Source organism: Balaenoptera physalus, assembly GCF_965194825.1.
Source record: "Balaenoptera physalus genome assembly, chromosome: 2".
In the NCBI taxonomy this organism is placed as follows: Eukaryota; Metazoa; Chordata; class Mammalia; order Artiodactyla; family Balaenopteridae; genus Balaenoptera; species Balaenoptera physalus.
Window position 1 is genome coordinate 28,528,536 of NC_138883.1, and position 17,186 is coordinate 28,545,721.

The following is a 17,186-nucleotide window of genomic DNA, read 5'->3' on the forward strand; positions in this document are numbered from 1 at the left end:
GGCAGCTAGAGACCACGCAGTAGATGACCATAAAGCCCCACCCCACCCACTGTGATATTAAAGGGAAGATAGTGGGTCATCTGCCATTATAGTTGTGCTTTCTGACGAGGTCTATGCTTTAAATGTGCAAGTTGGCCTTTTGAGGAAAAACTCACTCTCCTATAAAAGGGACATATTTATTATGATGACATAGAAACCACCATATACAAAGTACAGTCCTCTAACACCCTGAAATACATACATGCACACATTGTACATAAATTTATATTATCAATATAAAAATACATCATTAACATCTCTAAGGACGGCAAATACAAAACCAATAAATATCACAATTCTAAAACATCTACTTACATTAAGTGCTGGTGAATAAGATGACAGTAAAAGGAAGAGGCCAAAGCAGACCAAAAAACCAACTACATAGCTTCAGTTTACAGACTGGAGTTGGTTTGGGGGAGGTATCCCAATGTTCGCCATATGTTTCTCAATTTCCCCAAGCACTTAGAAGTGCCTGACGTCATCAACTCTCAAAAACAGAGCAAAGTTAGAATTTGACATTATGGCACTAGTTTTTGCACACCCCCCTTTCTCTCTCTCTCCCCATCTTTCACACTCTTTAACCGCATTTAAGATAAAGGAATGTCAATAATAAGCTTTACTTAAAATCAAAGCCTCTATAGCCTAACCTTCTATATAGCACCCAAGCAGAATGTTTTCCTTCTCATACTCTCCTGTATGTCTTGTGTTAAATTCCACCCCACTTATCAATAGGTAAAATTGCATGGATGGTCAAATGGTGCAAATGAGAGAAAAATCCAACATTAACATTAACTCTAGCATGGGAAACAAGGCAGAAGTGTCAGAAAATGGTTAATGAACCAGCTATTAAACTGAATAGTTTTGTGCCCTAGCAGACACTCAGGACCAAAACCTTGACCACAACATTCCTTGTGTCCAAACACCAACACACTACTGCCACATGGATGTTCTTTTCATAAAGTTTAGGAAACCCCATGTACTTCTACAAACAACAGAAGCCGGGGGCTGGCTTATAAGACAAAATAAGGAGAACATGTATAATCAATTTTACCCACGGGCTAGATTTTCAGGTTTTAACATAGAGACAGATAACTGGCAAAGAGCTCCATAAGAGTTGTAAAGTCAGGAAATTCTCTTTTTCTTGTGTGTGTGTGTTTCTGTCACATGGGTGGAATATCTAATCTGTGCTGTGAGATGAGACAAGGGGGGCAAAACATTGCCACCATTCCACAGCACATTCCTTTAAGGTCAAATAGAGTTTCTAGTTTTTAATCAAATGGGAACTCCTGCAAGCAGGCCCCTTCTCCTATCTTTCAGGCCATACTGACGTTCTCGCTTGAATCTGTAACAGATTAACTAGAACTCAAAAGTCCTTTCTGTCACCTTTAAGTTGGTCTGGAGGTCTAGAACCCAATGCAACCCTACATATGCCTTTCACGGTACAAGCTAATCCCAGGAGGGACCTGATTCACAGGGATCCCCTTCCCTGGAGTCAGACTGATGGTGGGGGCTGGGAGGTGGGGAATGGAAGGCATTGGGGGATGGGACTCTCTTGAGAGATGTAGAATTTTAAAAGCATTTCTCCAGCTGGGGATTCCTGGAACCTAGTATACAGTGGTGAGCTTGCAGGTCAAGCTGCATGGTCTGGTCCAGAATCTAATTGGTCTCTGGTCTCCTTGCATCATAAACACCTCCTAAGAGATCAAGTACAATTCAAAAGAACTTGTCCCATCAACACGTCTCAACTGACTTTGCTATCACTGAATCAAATCAACTGTAAGATCCTGGAGCTCCAGAATCATTTCCGGAAACGAGAAAGCAGGACTTTGACCTTTAAGAATGATATACCTTCTGGTGTTACCAACATCCGAGGCTGAGACGGTCACAGTCTAGAAGCTGAATGAATAACTGCACCACTGATCTTTGGGTAGAGCAGATTCTTCTCTTGCCGCCGAATGTCCTCAGAAGCGCAGAGTGCCAGGAGCAGGGGAGAGGGTCAGTCCTGGAGGTGCACCCTCCGGCCTCTGGTCAGGAAGCAGTGAGGTGCGCGTCATCAGAACTGCACCGGGAGGGAAGCATGGTTCCAGTCCCCAGGGCATCCTGTCCACAAGCAGCTGCTACTTCTTGGGCTTCTCTAGAATGTTGAGGAATTTCCCCCGTGTCATCTCTCTGGCTGGAATCACAAAGCAAATGAAAGATAAATGAAGACCTAAAATCTGAAAAAGGCTTCACAGGAAGACTTAATTTAAGAATGCAGATTGATTTAAATTGTATACAAAGTTGCTACCATAACAGATTCAATCTCTACTAACCTCCAAAATGGGAGAAAAACAAACCACTACTGACAACAAACTGTACAAAACTGTTCTGAAGTTGGTAATTACTATAAGGCACAGGCCAACTGGGGAAATCTTTATCATTTACCCTTAAAAAAAATCACCAGGGAATTCCCCCAAAATCTCTCTCTCTCTCTCTCTCTCTCTCTCTCTCTCTCAAGAATGTAACCTAATACTCATGTCCACTATCTCAAGGGGTTTGCTCTTGGAGGCTAAAATCCAACCAAGATTAGATTAGAGTCTTTTCTGGATTGTTGGTCTCTGGACATTTATAATCTCAAATCAAAATTAGAGATCATTTACCCCATCTCTCAGCAGTGGCAGTCCCTGGATACTGTAATGTAACAGGGTATATATTCCCTCAGTGCAGTTCATCTGTGGATGGAGTAATAAAGTAGGGTGTATAGAGCTTTGGTCTTCTCTCTCTTGGCATTGTCAGTCCTTAGATATTTAATATAGCCAGGCAAGGTTTATGTGTCTTTCTCTCACTTTCAGCACCATCAATCTTTGAATGCTGTAGTTACAAGAGGGTTTATACAGCTACTTTCCTACATATGAGGCTCTGAAATGAAAGTAAAACATTTCTCAGTTACGAGACCCACTCCAGAAGCCCCCCATTTTAGCTCTGTCAAGCAAATCCTCAAAAATTGTACGCGGCATAACCCCCTTCATCCTCACCCCCACAAGATCATCTTTTTATGTCTCTTAAATGGATGTAACAATGCTGAAAGTTTCCGATGGCTGGCCTCGGGGCCAGAAGTCTTCTGGAACTATGCAATGGACACACAGCAGGCTATGGTGCCCTGTGGCTTCCAAGGACATGTCTCCATCTTGGCCAAAGGAGTGAGGTGGCTAGGGAGGCACCTGCAGCGGTGAGAAGGACCTTCACCCTAGCCTCCTTGCTTCCTTTCCCCGGTGCAGAGCAGATGGTGCTAGATGAATGGGCTCCCACTCCCACACCCCACCATCTACATTTAATAGTTCTTGGTTTATTTGTACAAGGAAGAAATAAAACAATACCAACTTTGTAACCAGGAAAGCTTTTGGTAACTGCAGTCTATACATTCCCCATCTTTCACAAGTTCCAAAGCTCCAACAAAGGGAAAGGAAATCCCATTAACTAGGAATGGAAGCCCCAGCATTGGGCTTGTCTCATGTGCCCTCAACCGTACCCTGGCCCAAATCAAACTGACCATTCCTTCCTTAGTGGGTTTACGCCAAATCCCATACATACAAGTCCTATAAGACTTGCAATTACTTGTTGATATACTTGTCTTCCTCCATGGAAGTCAAAGAACTGAGGGCAGAGATTGTGTTTTATTATTCTTTATATCACCAGCACCTAGCATAGTGCTGGACCCGGTATCTGCTGAATAAATGTTGGCTGGATGAATGATAATATACAAAAGAACTAGAACCAAGTAGGAACACAGTAAAGTTAGTTTCCTTCCATTTCACAGACAAACAATAAGACTTGTTAGTGACCCTCATTGCTCCATTCTCTACATTGTGGGATTCTTTTAAAATTTACCTTGCTTATTTGGCAAGAAAAGTCATTTCCCTTGATGGAAGTAGTGCCAGATTCATGGAGAGATCCAGGGACAAGGACTAACTACTCTAGAAGAAATCCAAACAAGTATTTTATTGCCCAGGGGAGGGAGCATGGATTTCTTTCAGAGAACACAGGATCTGAATTCAGTTTAAGTTCCAACTCTAATATTTATCAGCTGGGCGAGACCTTGAGCTGGGAAAGATCTCTGCGCCTCAGTTTCTTCATCTGTAAAATGAGTAGCATATTAATGCCACCTGCCCCGCCCTCTTGGGTATTCATCCATGATCATGCTTGGTATAGTGGTTTTATTAACACAGCGCCTTTCAGAGGAGGGTAAGTAGTCTATTGCTTCTCTTGCATGCAGTATTTCCTAAGTGAATAAGTGAATGAATTGTGATAAGGGAGGCTAGCAATCTCAAAAATCCCATTCCTTGGAATCTTTTCCCTCAGCCTGATCTGTAGGAATTGACTTATACTTTTGGCCAGAGTGGGTCGCATCATTTATTCCTACTTGGATAGGTTTTCTGCTTACTCTCCAGTGCTTATTAATGAATTTAAACACAGTATCAAATGATCCTGCAAAGTGGCTAGAAGCAGGTGCTCTGGAAATCAGACTTGGGTAATACAACACTCGGCTGGGTAGAACAGAGCCCTGTTCCAAAAATCCTGGGCCGGGAGCACTGTACTGATCTTACTAATTATTTCTGCCTACTGTCCTTCATGTCCCACAATTCTTTGCTCTTTTTTTCCCCAAATGGGAGAATGACCAATATTTTAAGACTTAAAATTTTACAAGACCCAATCTATTCGAGGGATCAAAAGGATTTAAAAGGAAAAAAAAAGGATATTCCAAAGTCTCTCAGCGGCAAGCTCTCCTTGAATTTAACCAATCCTTTTTAACAACCCCCCTTCCACTCAGTCATTCCTCCCCCTTCAACCTAATCTAAGTACACAGAGCTGCAGCAAACCACCGTAAAAGTAGAAGGAATTCAAAAGGCATCATCTTTTACGTGGGAGGGGAGAAAGTTTTCCTACTCGCTGGTCCTATATAGGAGATATACGAATTTGTGACATAGCTAGCTGCTCCCTAAAAGAGGGCTGTGCCCTATAAATCACATCCTAAGCACCAACCCCTTTTTGTGCACAGAGAAATTGCTGTGGGTCAGGGGCTGCTCCAGAGCACATGCCCTCCTGTTCACTTGTCATCAGAGATGTTAACATCTCTGATTAATTCATATACCCCTTATATTATTCCTCATCTCTTTATCCTTGGCTCTCCCGTTCTACTGCAATGTGAAGATTCTTACCGACCTGCTATAGTAATCACCACCCGCTAACTACACCCCCCGCCAAACCTAGTGAAATTGTTTAGCGATGCCAACCGCGCTTTTAATTTGCAAGACATCAGACACAGAGGTAATTTATACCAACATCTGTTCGTTTTTGACTTCTGAAACAAACTCGCACATGCTGCTACAAAATCCCATTAGGAGTAGGGAGACAGCCTTCTGCTACTATTCTGTATTCCTCTTCTACACAGACACACACACACACACACACACACCCCTTCCAGTAGGGTTTATAATGTAAATGTGTTTTACTAAAAAACTCCCACCAACGATTTCAAATCTCTTTGGGAAAAAACCTTTAGAGAAGTCTATGCTTGCTGACAGAGGACAGTAAGGTATTTCTATGTCCTCCTGCCTAGTTTCATCCCTTCTTCCCAACAGTTACCACTTGGTATAATTCTTGCACTAATGACCAGGGTAAGATTACATACTCTTCAGCTTGGCACTTCCAATTCCTGCCTTCTCTCCTGGTTCTCTTTTCCCACAATGTGTTAGAAGACCATCCTGGGGACCATAAAATTGCTAGAGAAAGTTTTATCTGGAGTCAACACCATTTCTTAACTATTTTCTGGTTCTGGATTGATTCTCTAGGATTACAAGATTCAACGGGAAGGCAACACTGCTACCACAGTCTAATCACTATGCTAAGAGGGATCCGTTGGTCATCAGCCACCAGTGTATGCTCTGCAGAAGAGAAGCACGACCTCCACGTCAAGTCATGATTTACAGGCCCTCCTATGCTGGGCACAGACCATAAACTGAGAGAGCCACAGTCAATACTGTCACCAAAGGGTGAACATGTGAACTGCTGCAGAGTGTGGGACAGGGGACACATTTAAAGACAGCAAATGGATAAACTATAATCAAATTCCAGGTTGATGCAGTTTCTATCACCCCTTCATAGTTTACCTAGGGCTGTCAGGTTCACAGCAGCTGTAAATACCTGGGTATACTTTAGAGAGGTCAGGGCTGAAGGGACGACTCCATCCTGCTTGCTGTGAAGGTGGTGTGTGCTTTAATGTAATCTCTTCTTTAGACTCTCCAATTCCTCCATCCTACATTTAGCCTTGCCTCTGGCTCCCTTTCCACAATGGCTATCCCCAAACTGCCTTCTCTGCAGTAAATCTTCCGGTGGCTGGTTGAAAAAGATTCAGTGGTACAGACTGATTTCTCACCGGTGAGGGCATGAGGGATTACCAGAGGCACCCTGGTTAACGAGATTGGGTGCAGAATCTCTCATGAGACCAGCCCTCTATGCCAGGGCTTTGCACCTTTCGCCCATGACATATGGGTTTCATTACAGAAAGATTTTCCAGATTATAACTTTGAGGCAATTGCCTGATAAAATTCTGCTTGGCTTTAATATAGGGAACAATGTAAAGATTAAGTAACTTTTAATGAAATGGAAGAAACTCACAGCATTTGGTTTGCAGTTCCAATGCAAACTACTTTAAATATTTATATTGTGCCTCAATATAATTAAATCAATATAATTAAAAACATTAGCGAGGCGGATGGTTCTCTCACATCCTGAAAAGCAACAACAGGCTGTTTAGGAGACTCTGAGTGGCCAGGAAAAAAAGGAGACAGCATAACGCTGTGAAAAGAGCAGGGCTTTTATTTATTTATTTATTTATTTATTTATTTTGGCTACGCTGTGCAGCTTGCAGGACCCTAGTTCCCTGACCAGGGATCGAACCCGGGCCCCCAGCAATGGAAGCGTGGAGTCCTAACCACTGGACCACCAAGGAATTCCCAAGAGCAGGGCTTTTAGCATTGGACAGGCTTGGATTCAAACCCCAGCTCCTACACTGAGCCTGAACCACTGCGGGCAAGTCACCCAAGTCATCTCTCTGTGTATCAGTCACCTCATCTGTTCAAGATGGGATTAATACAAGGGTCACACAGGCATTCTGTAAATGCTAGCTACTGTATGACTCTTTCTTTCATGTCAAACAAGAAGTTTATTTAAGCAACAAGATACTTGATGGGAAAATTATCTAGGATTCATTTCGTTTAGAGTAATTTATCCCTGCTTAAAGACAGATTGCCTTACACGTAACAGCTATGTACAAAAAAAGTTATAAAACTGCCCTGGGTTTTACAGTGATAAAGTGAAAAACATTAAAATTCTCCAATGGAACAAGGTATGCAAGGATTTTTGTTTGTTTGATTTCTGTTAAACAGTGAGAGCAAAATAACTTACTGGAATATGAAAGACAAGGGCTGAATGAGCACGCCACTAATGGAGAGAGGGGGGACTGTTACAGAACCAGAATTCTGCCCCAGTTGTTGTCAAGCAAAACATAACACTGGTCATTTAGCTTAAAAAAAAAAAAAGCCAATATGCTTGTGTACACTAGTTACTTCAACTACAATAAAGACATGAGGAAGGGGTATATGAAAGAATAGAGAAATCCATACTGTAGTAGTCAGGATCTGGGAGAACCAAACTGCAGTCTTCTAACTGCGAATGTCTTCTTGGTCCGTGGGAACTGAGATCTGGAGTACAGAGCAAGTTCCCTTCATAGCAGACACCTCCTGTCTGCTGCTGGAACACACTGACGGCATCTTGGCTACTACAGTATGGATTTCTCTGTTCTTCCATGTACCCTTTCCTCACTCCTTTACTGTACTTAAAGTAACTGGTGATGTACACGAGCATATTCCCTTTATTTTTTTTAAGCTAAATCACCAATGCTATGTTTTGATCAACAACAACTGGGGCAGAATGCTGGTTCCGTGACAGCCCCCCCCTCCTCCATTAGTGGCATGCTCACTCAGCCCTTGTCTTTCATAATCTAGTAAGTTATTTTGCTCTCACAGTGTGTCTGTTTCATGAATTGGCTGCCCATTAAACTGGAATCTGACCTACCTCATTGACAAACCCTGTCATTCACAGTAAGCCTTCATTAGTTTACTAAGTGGCGTATGCTTAATCTTAATCTGTGCGCCACAGAACTGTCCTGCCCCGCCACCTTCAAATTAATATGATCATTGTTCTTAGCCTTGACTCCTTCCTTGGGCTTTCCATCGGTCATGGGAAACAACGGAGTCTCCGCAGCTGCCATTTCACAAAAGAGAAAAGGTACCAGGTCAGTACCGAATGCGCGCACAAGCAGCACCAGGAGTGGCAAAAAGAGGATGAACTATTTATTTTTTAAAGGCTCTCAAATGTAAAACAAAGGGAAACATGCCTGACTTGCATCTGTGTAACATGTATACTCTGGAGGTTCAAACCTGGGTACTAGTTAGAGGCAGCGACCTTCCTTAACTACACCAGCAGCTTCTTCTAGCAAAAAGGAGCACATAAAACCCTAGTTAGTTTGGTTTAAATCAATGTGCTAAAAGGTTATCTATTTAACTAGATTTATAGAAGATGTTTTGTAGAAATGATGCCATTTGTTCTGATTACAGTTTCGACTTTTCTTTAACAATTATTTTTTAGTTGAAGGCGTTCTAATTCCGCTGAGGGACCTCCTAGTCATCAGTGTGTGCTATGCAGGAGAGAAGCATGAAGGGGATGGATGAATAGTTAAGTCAGCCACATAGAGAGCCTACCTACTATGTACTAGGTGTTAGGGAAAATTCAAATAAATGAGAAGTGGCCTTTGAGATGGAGCGAGCTAGCTGTTCACAGGTACCTTGGTACATCAGAGGAGAACAAAGGAAACCAATGTGATTTACAGTGCTGATTTCTCTCTCACAGGAATGGGGAAGTTTTCCTGTCACTCTGGCATAGGGCCGGCGTACAGCAGAGCAGTTCCAGGCAGGCTGCCAGACTGAGATTCTTCACCACGCTCCAGTTCAGACCTCCGCAAAAACCTATCACTAAGTGATCAATAATTCAAGTCAAGGACTAAGCACTTTATAATGCCTCTGATATGAGAGTGGCTGGGGCCACTGTCAAGAGCAGAAGGTGCTATGAACTGAGCATGGTGTTCCTGGATGAGAAGGAACTCTCTTGGGAACTCATTTGAATACTTGGTGGCCCTCAGAAAATGGTGTAATTGTAATATGGTCTACTGACCATTCTCAGTCAACTCTTGTGGGAGAGTCCACTCAAGTTAAGAGTTTATGGTAGAGGGACTTCCCTGGTGGCGCAGTGGTTAAGAATCCGCCTGCCAATGCAGGGGACACAGGTTCAAGCCCTGGTCCAAGAACATCCCACGTGCCACAGAGCAACTAAGCCCATGCACTACAACTACTGAGGCTGCACTCTAGAGCCCCTGTGCCACAACTACTGAAGCCCAAGCGCCTAGAGCCCGTGCACCGCAATGAAGACCCAACGCAGACAAAAATAAATAAATTAAAATAAATAAATTTTAAAAAAAAGATTTTATGGTAGAAATCTCACTTTTCTCTAAAATATATAAAAGCAGCATTTGAAGGCAGACAGAACGGCCTTAGGCTTTTGCCCATTCTTTGAGAATGAAAGAATATCTAAGAAAAAAACAGTCTGGATGCTATATCCGTGACAAAACTATCATTGACTATGAAAATCTTCATCCTAAGAATTCTCAGAAAATCCTTTTTGGGGCACACTTCCCAGATTCTCTTTCTATTGAGTGTCTTGTCTCTCTAACATGACTTTTTCTTCCAAAAGAGTGGCGTGGCTAAGGACCGTGTTCTCTCCAGTGAATTCAGGAAAAGATAATTTTATATCAAACATGTTTTTTTCAATTCATAGCAAGGGCCACTTCCAGAGAATGTTTTATCCAAGAAGTAATATAAAAAAGAAAAGCCAGGACTCAATGTACAGGTAAATGCATTTGGACAGTTCCAATATCGAAAATAATTTTCATGGCTTTTCACAACAGGGGGAAAAAAAGGACAGAAACATCCAGCCAACAGATTTATTCTCAGAATATAAAACATCAAGCAGGAACATAAAATATGGGAAGTGTCATCCATGATGCCTGAAGACTGAAAGAAGCAGAAGAATCTTAATTATCAGGTATTTGAAAAATGCTGTATTCAGGTGAAAGCCTATGTTTCTCCATCAACTCTCCTTGCTCTGCCCTCTTTCAAGAGCAAACCAAGACTAGATTTCAAATATTCAATCCTTTTTATCATCCTTCTCCCTACTAAAAAACAAACCAAAACAATAACAACAAATTCCAAAGATCTGTGTTCAAGAAATGAGACCTAAGAACTTCTTATTTGTATTTTGTTTCCTCTTCAGAGGGCCTCACAGGCCTATTTCACTTGGTTCCACTTCCAAGGGTAAACTCAGTTGAATGAAAGGCAATGAGATCAAAGCAATGGATTAATATACTCGGGGCAAACATTTATTAAATACTCATAAATTTTTGCAGAACATTCACACTTCAGGGCCTTTACATAGTAATACATCGTGGTGAAACACTTATTGTGACCAAAGGCTAGTAGCTTCACACAGTCTTAATTTCCTCATTCATAAAGTGAGTACAGCAATAATAATCTATCATGTAAGGTTAAGAAAGAACTAGTCAAAGTGACTTCATCAGGACACAAAATATTTTGCCTCAAGTTAGAGTAATTTATTCACGGGCAATATCCCACTCCCAGGAAAATCAGACCAAGATCACAGTATAGATGAATTTCAAAGGACTTGGATATTAAGAAAATCCTCCTGCTTGGAACACCCCCACCTCAAGGTGCTGGCAGCAGCAAACGTCTACAGAGGATGGAGGCCCTAGTCTTTTTGACCCACAGGGCAGGGAAAGAGTTACATCTTCATACTGTGAAGCCAATAAAAACCTCTCTTGATTATAATTTAGATAAGAACCACTGGATTGAATAATAATGTCTGAAACTCCCCTGGCTGTTTCACCTTGAGACGTCCATCAGTGGGTTAAACATGATGCTAATTGCATTTGGATTGATTAATTTCTCTCACTCCTGTCTATTCGAATAACGCTTAACAAAATAATCATAGCACCCAGAGCCAAATCTTTTCCGTCAAAGGAATGAAGCCATCAGAACAGGCAGAGATGAAAGAAATGAAGATGACCCGTAATTACAGCTACGGTGATACCATTACCATATTATACGAAATGAGTGTGGGGGGGAGGGGGAGGAGAGGGAGGAGGGGCTGAGATTATTTTTTTTTTTTAATGAAACGCTACGACCTAAGAATACAGATTTGACATCAAGTGGAACACAGAGAAATATAGAACTTTAAAAAAATACAAATATTGCTCATGAAATTGCAAAATCCGACAAACACTGAGGCCCAAGATACATCAAATGTCTTGGGCTGTGAGCAGGTATTATTCATGCCACTATTTTTTCACCACAATATCACTTTGCGTATGACTTACATGGAGATGTAAGATGCTGTCTTGATACCACAAGCACTCCTATAGTTACTGGAGAATTTTTCTTTAAGCCAGGGAATAATATCATTTTATTGTAATTTTGTTAGAGGTGGCCTTGTTTGTTAAATTAGAATCTGACTTTTAACTGCAGGTAGTTCCAGTTTAAGACACCAAAGAAAATGTCTATGAATGTTCACGCATGGTTCATCGGACAGTAGTATGGACTTAACTCACCAGAAAGGAAGAATATATTTCCCTACTTTCTTGTTGTTTGGTATGACCTTTTAATATATATGATATAGAAAAACCTATGATCGCATAGGATTTGAACTTTGGTCTGAATCTATGACTTATTAGATGGTGATCTCCGGTAAATTATGTAGCCTTTTTGTGCCTCAGTTCCTTCATCTGTAAAATGGGGGTTAGTACCTACCTGAGTGGGTTGTATGAGACATAAGACAATACATTTAAGTGCTCAGTAAGTGCTGGCACAAGAAAAAATTTCCCCCTAAGATTAATTTTATGGCTATTTACAGAACCTTGAACGTGTTTTTGTTTTTGTTTTGGCCAGTCTGCGAGGCATGCAGGATCTTAGTTCCCTGACAAGGGACCTAACACGCACCCCCTGCAGTGGAAGCAGAGCATCTTAACCACTGGTCCACCAGGGAAGTCCCTTGAACGTTTTGGTTATTTCATTTAATGAAGTTATTTCAAATAGACACTGTAAAGTACCTTGAATATAGATTTTAACAAATATTTGTGAAATAAATAAATAGGATACTTAGAAGGTGCATTATTTTAATAGGCTAGAAATATCTGGGGGATATTTTTGCTACGGTATTTTATTTATTTTATTTCATTTTTAAAATTTTATTTATTTATTTTTTTAACATCTTTATTGGAGTATAATTGCTTTACAATGGTGGGTTAGTTTCTGCTTTATAACAAAGTGAATCAGCTATACATATACATATATCCCCATATCTCTTCCCTCTTGCGTCTCCCTCCCTCCCATCCTCCCTATCCCACCCCTCTAGGTGGTCACAAAGCACCGAGCTGATCTCCCTGTGCTATGCGGCTGCTTCCCACTAGCTATCGGTTTTACATTTGGTAGTGTATATATGTCCATGCCGCTCTCTCACTTTGTCCCAGCTTACCCTTCCCCCTACCCGTGTCCTCAAGTCCATTCTCTAGTAGGTCTGCATCTTTATTCCTGTCCTGCCCCTAGGTTCTTGCTACGGTATTTTAAACAGAGAACCATCATTAAGTCGAAAACAATAAAAACAGATATTGAAATTGTTTTACTTAGCTTGGACAAGAAGACATGTTTTTCTATTTTGTTATATAACAAATACTCCCAAAGAAAACAAGCATATGTATTCTGAATTTGTAATCATTCAGTAGTAAATGTGAACAATGCTTTAAAAGAAAAAAAACAAAACACTGTATTTCTGCCAGGTTAAAACAAGAGTCTAAACCATTTACTATGTTAAGTTGGTATTCTCTGCTTTCTTTCTGGTTAAGAGAGGCAATGTATACAGTAAAAAGGATTTCTCTTATCTGGCTTTGGAATTAGATGGGTCTAGCCTTGATTCAAATCCCAGCCCCCCCCCACCCCCATTTACAGGTTTTAAGACCTTAAGCAAATTATTTTTATGAGCATCAGTTTTCTCATTCATAAAATGTAATTATAAAATAGACTTTGCAGTCTTGTGAGATAAAATGAGGTATGAAAATCCTTTATATTGCCTGGCATATAGTAGGAAAGTCTATAAATGGCGGTGTTAATCATTTTTTTAATCTGTCAAATCTCAGTTCAAACCTCACCTTTTCAAAGAAGCCTTCTGTGGCCACCCTATCCAAAGTGAGTCCTCTTGGTTACTTTCTTTCATATCAACACATTTACTTCCTTCACAGCACTTACCAAAATCTGAAATTAACTTTGTTTATTTCCCTTCCTGCTCCTTGAAGTTCTACAGAGCCTCCTGCTCTTATCCCCAGCAACTAGAACAATACCAGGCACATGGGAGGTGGTCAACTATATATCCATTGAAATAATTTATTCATATATGAGGAAAGAGGAAATCTGCTTCCTTTTCAATTCTTAATTCAACACTGTGCATAAGAAATTTTTGTCCTAGTAAAATTACCTATGTTTTTTACCCTTTGACCCAGCAATTTTACTTCTAGGTAGCTCCCCAAAGATACACCAGCAAAAATATTAAATAGGGTATTCATATTCCTATTCATTTCAGCACTATCTGTAATAACTGAAGATTGGAAACAACTCAAATGTCCATTTTTAGGGAAGGGACTCCATATTATAGAGTACTGTGCAACTGTATGAAGGAATGAAGAAGAGACCTATATATTGCTATGGAGCGATCTCCAGAACATACTGCTGAGTGGAAAAAAAGCAAGGTGCAGAACACTATGTATAGAATATTACCTTATGTGGAAAATCAGGACATGGAGAAATACACAGGTATATTTACTTATATTTTCAAAAGAAATAATGGAAGGATAAAGTTTAGTATTTGTTTTTACTAATAAAGATGGTTACCTAGAAGAGGAAAAAGAGAGGGGGATAGGACAGAAGTGGAAGGTAGACACTTTGGATGTACCTTATTTTATACGTTTTACTTTGGGACACCATATAAATATTTTATACATTAAAAAATTTATTAAATAGAAAAATGGCAATCTCTAAAAATGGAAATAAACTGAAAATAACTTGAATCTCTAAAATTTGGCAATAACCACACAGTACAAAAATTTAAATAATTCTAAAAGACATATTCTGACTATATATACCCTACAAGTATATATCCTAAAGATATAAATGAGGCACAGAGAAATCTTAAATTGCATTCAGCAGTCTTGTTGTTATATGTAGTTAGTTCTTTTGATGCTATTCTCACTGTGGATTAAAACATAAATAATTATGTTAGTTATTAGAAATCAAGATTTCCAGAGTAAAAGACATGCTATTATAAAATCAAATACATTGTATATGAGAAAAGAATCTAAAAAAGAATGAATATATGTATATGTATAACTGAATAACTTTGCCGTGCTCCTGAAACTAACATAACGTTGTAAATCAACTGAACTCCAATAAAATTAAAATTTAAAAAATCAAATACATTAAATTAAAACCCTTAAACATCTTTAATTTGAACTGGGCATATTGGTAGGAACACAATTTCTTTTTCTCTTAAAAAACAAAACAACAACAACTCATTTACCAACCCTGTCCATGGAAAAGGCCCAGAAGCAATGACAGTCCAGTACCAATTAATACTCTTAGTACTTAGATTTCTACTAAAATGAAGATTTCTACTCCCAGGGTTCCTTGGAGAAATGGATGAGATTCTAAGTCTGAAGTAAATGAACAAGGAATATCTTGACACGCTGAAAGGAAGGAAGTTACCAAAGATTACTAGGGTCATGTCAAATGACACAGAAGTCAGCATAAAGGGGTGTCCACTAACTAAAGATGGGATAGTTTTGAGTGTCAAAAAGAATAATGATTATAGTACTTAGAAATACATTAAATAGTATTTTAATGTATTATATTTAATATAATATTAATATAATGTATTATATTAATATAATGTATTATATTATATCAAATTAATATTATATTAAACCATAATACATTATATTATATATATATTGTATTATATTAAATTATAATACAATAGTATACTGTATTATATTTAATATATTTAATATTTAATATATTATATTTTACTATAATATTTCTTAAAAGCCCTCAGTCACTTCAACTCATTTCGTGTTCTGAAAATTGGTAAGTAAAAGGGGGGAAAAAATCAAGCATTTTTTCTGCCTTTCCTCTTTGGACTACATTTCAGGGAAACCAAATAGTTGCTGATTTATTAGAACAGTAATCATCATCATTATTATTATTATGGAAAGGATGAGACTGATACCACCTAAACCCACTGATCTTCACTGAAACTGGAACAAATGAAGGTCCTGTGTTTCATACACAGCAATACCAAGTACACTTATGAAGCATTCTTGCCAAAAAGACTGACTCCGAACCCACTTTATTCTCTAACTCTACTAGATTACAGGAAATTTGGGGGAAAAGAGGACCATGTGGAATGCTACCACCATGATAAAAATCATCCAAATTTAAAATGTGGGAGATCCTCCTGGACAAACAACCCAGTTTCTTCAGCAATTAAATAGCATGGGGCGGGGGGGATAACCTAGAAGAAGAGTGTGCTTATAGAGAAGATTAAGTGACTGACGACTGATGTCAATCAAATGCAATGTGTAGACCTTGTCCAGATGTTGACTCATACAAACCAACTGTGAAAAACACAATTTTTAACCAAACTGGACATGGACTATAAGACGTTACTAAGGAATTGTTATTTTATTTTGTTTGGTGTAATAATTGTGTGTGTTTTTTAAAGGCCTTCTTGGTTAGAGATACATACTAAATTATTTATGAATGACATGGTACTAGGATTTGCTTTAAAATACTCCAGCCAACAACACAACCACAACAAAAAGTGGGATATAAGGGGGCAGAGATAAAACAAGAAAGGCAGAAAGTTGACAATTACTGAACCTGGGGATGGGTACGTGGAGTTCATTATAGCACTCTTTCTAGTTAGTATATGCTTGGAAAATCTCCATAGTAAACAGAAAACTTCACCAAATGCTTCTCTGGAAATACAGCTTTTTCTCATTATCACTACATATCATAATACAATGAAGAGGAGGCCAGGGAACAGAGATGGGGATAGTTAATTCTGCAGAGGACTTGGAAATGGATGGACAGGAAAAGCTGTAGAAAGGGGGTGACTTTTCATGTCATGAATGTTTATTTCCATCGTTAAATTCTTTGGATGAGGAACAAATTACACATGACTAAACAATCAAAAGCAGATTACATATTTTTTAAACTCTACCAAATCTAACTCAGGTTAAGCCTAATAATAATAAGCTGCTGCCTTCCAACCTTTCTTATTTAAGAAATCATACTGACAAATCTAAGAGCACAATTTTCAATTGATTCATAAAATAGCTATGAGGGAAGCTCTCTGGTTCAACATTTTGCTTCTAAAAAATTCTTTGGGAGGTGGAGAGAATGAGTCTTTGGTCACTCACTCACTCACTCACTTATTTATTTATTTATTTATTCATTCATTCATTCATTCATTCTTGGCTGCGTTGGGTCTTTGTTGCTGCGCACAGGCTTTCTCTAGTTGCAGCGAGCGGGGGCTGCTCTTTGTTGCGGTGCATGGGCTTCTCATTGCGGTGGCTTCTCTTGTTGCAGAGCATGGGCTCTAGGTGCTCAGGCTTCAGTAGTTGTGGCTCGTGAGCTCTAGAGCACAGGCTCAGTAGTTGTGGCGCATGGGCTTAGTTGCTCCGCAGCATGTGTGATCTTCCTGGACCAGGGCTCGAACCCATGTCCCCTTCATTGGCAGGCAGATTCTTAACCACTGTGCCACCAGGGAAGTCCAAGTTACTCATTTAGTGAATCTTCTCAGAAAAAGCGTTAGGGTCGCTACAGCAGAAATTAACACATTGTAAATCAACTATACTTCAATAAAATTAAAAAAAA

The 17,186-nt window shown here is 39.5% G+C and overlaps 1 protein-coding gene across 6 annotated transcripts in view; it reads right to left on the reverse strand.

Annotated features, from left to right (window-relative positions):
• Positions 1-17,186, reverse strand: part of LIN52 (lin-52 DREAM MuvB core complex component) — a 119,740-nt gene that overhangs the window by 1,459 nt on the left and 101,095 nt on the right. For 2 of the 6 annotated variants that reach the window (XR_014261056.1, XR_014261057.1), the window contains 2 exons: positions 2,679-2,937; positions 163-2,212 (listed from right to left, as the gene is read on the reverse strand). Coding sequence is in view for 3 of the 6 variants with exons in the window: in XM_082451947.1 (XP_082308073.1) it covers positions 14,383-14,498 (116 nt within the window). In the remaining 3 variants the exon portion in view is untranslated. Of the gene's footprint in view, positions 1-162; positions 2,213-2,678; positions 2,938-10,118; positions 14,499-15,223; positions 17,130-17,186 lie in introns of those variants that run through there. The other 4 variants (XR_014261055.1, XM_082451949.1, XM_082451947.1 and 1 more) reach the window with 4 other exon arrangements.